At 43.1% G+C, this 950-nt stretch overlaps 1 protein-coding gene across 1 annotated transcript; it reads right to left on the bottom strand.

Moving 5' to 3' along the window:
* Positions 1-211: 211 nt before the first annotated feature.
* Positions 212-663, bottom strand: LOC131858380 (predicted GPI-anchored protein 58). Its single transcript, XM_059211609.1, has 2 exons — positions 534-663; positions 212-387 (listed from the first exon to the last, which is right to left on the bottom strand). The coding sequence occupies exons 1-2, from the start codon at positions 661-663 to the stop codon at positions 212-214; spliced, it is 306 nt and encodes a 101-aa protein (XP_059067592.1).
* Positions 664-950: the final 287 nt, after the last annotated feature.

The following is a 950-nucleotide window of genomic DNA, read 5'->3' as shown; positions in this document are numbered from 1 at the left end:
CTCCGTGCGATTTCTTCTAATCTCTATTCAACCTCTTATTGCAACTCTTTAGGGGTCATGGCAGGAGAAAGAGGAGTAGTAGGTTGTGTTGGTGGCTGCTCCACCTGAGTTGATGATTCCCCTTTGGATAAATTCCTAGAGCTCTTTGCAGGCTTGGGGACTTTTCTTTTGTTTGAGTAGCCTCTTTGGTTGGCTCCTGAGGATTTTCTCCTTATGGGATTGGCTTTTGAGGAATTGGGGCTTCCTCAACAGATGGATTAACTGGAGTAGGAGCATCATGTATAGGGGATGGGGTTTCAACAGAGGCGGCTTCAGCTGAAGCCTTCTTGGTGCTCTTCCTCTTCTTTGGAGTGGGCTTCCTTGTTTTAGGAGCGGGAGAGGGCTCATCTGAAGATTCACTATTAGAAATGATAGTGACAGTCTTTCAAATGGTTTTTGTTTTTCTCTTTGTGGCCTTCTCTTTTGGAGGGGAGCTAGCTTCAACCTCCTTTCTTGTGGGGTGGTTCCATGGATTGGTTGCACATAAGGGTCACCTGCAATTTCTTGCATGGGGGGAACCATATCTAGAGGTGTAGCCTCAGTGATAGGAATTGATGAGCTTGCCTCAGTCATGTGGGCTTTCTTAGCAGTGGGGGTAGCAGATTGCTCAACAGGGGATGCCATCTTAACAATTTGGACTGATTAAAAACTTGGAAAGCAAATGCAAGAGTAAAATATACCGACTTCTAGGGCACACACATAGGCAACTCAAGATATTACTATAACAATCTGATAATGCACACAAGTGGGAAAAAAACACTTACTGGTTTGCTCTTCAACTGAAAATGTTGGGAAGCATGCTGGAATGCTGAAATTTGACTTTTTTTATCACTTTATGATACTTTGAAATCTCTCTAGATGAAAGGTAAGAAAGAATGCCACTAAGTTTTCAATTTATTGTGACGCCATTA

Source organism: Cryptomeria japonica, chromosome 9 (assembly GCF_030272615.1).
Source record: "Cryptomeria japonica chromosome 9, Sugi_1.0, whole genome shotgun sequence".
Taxonomy (NCBI): domain Eukaryota; kingdom Viridiplantae; phylum Streptophyta; class Pinopsida; order Cupressales; family Cupressaceae; genus Cryptomeria; species Cryptomeria japonica.
Note: the sequence above shows the minus strand (reverse complement) of the source record. Positions and strands in the feature narration are given on the sequence as shown.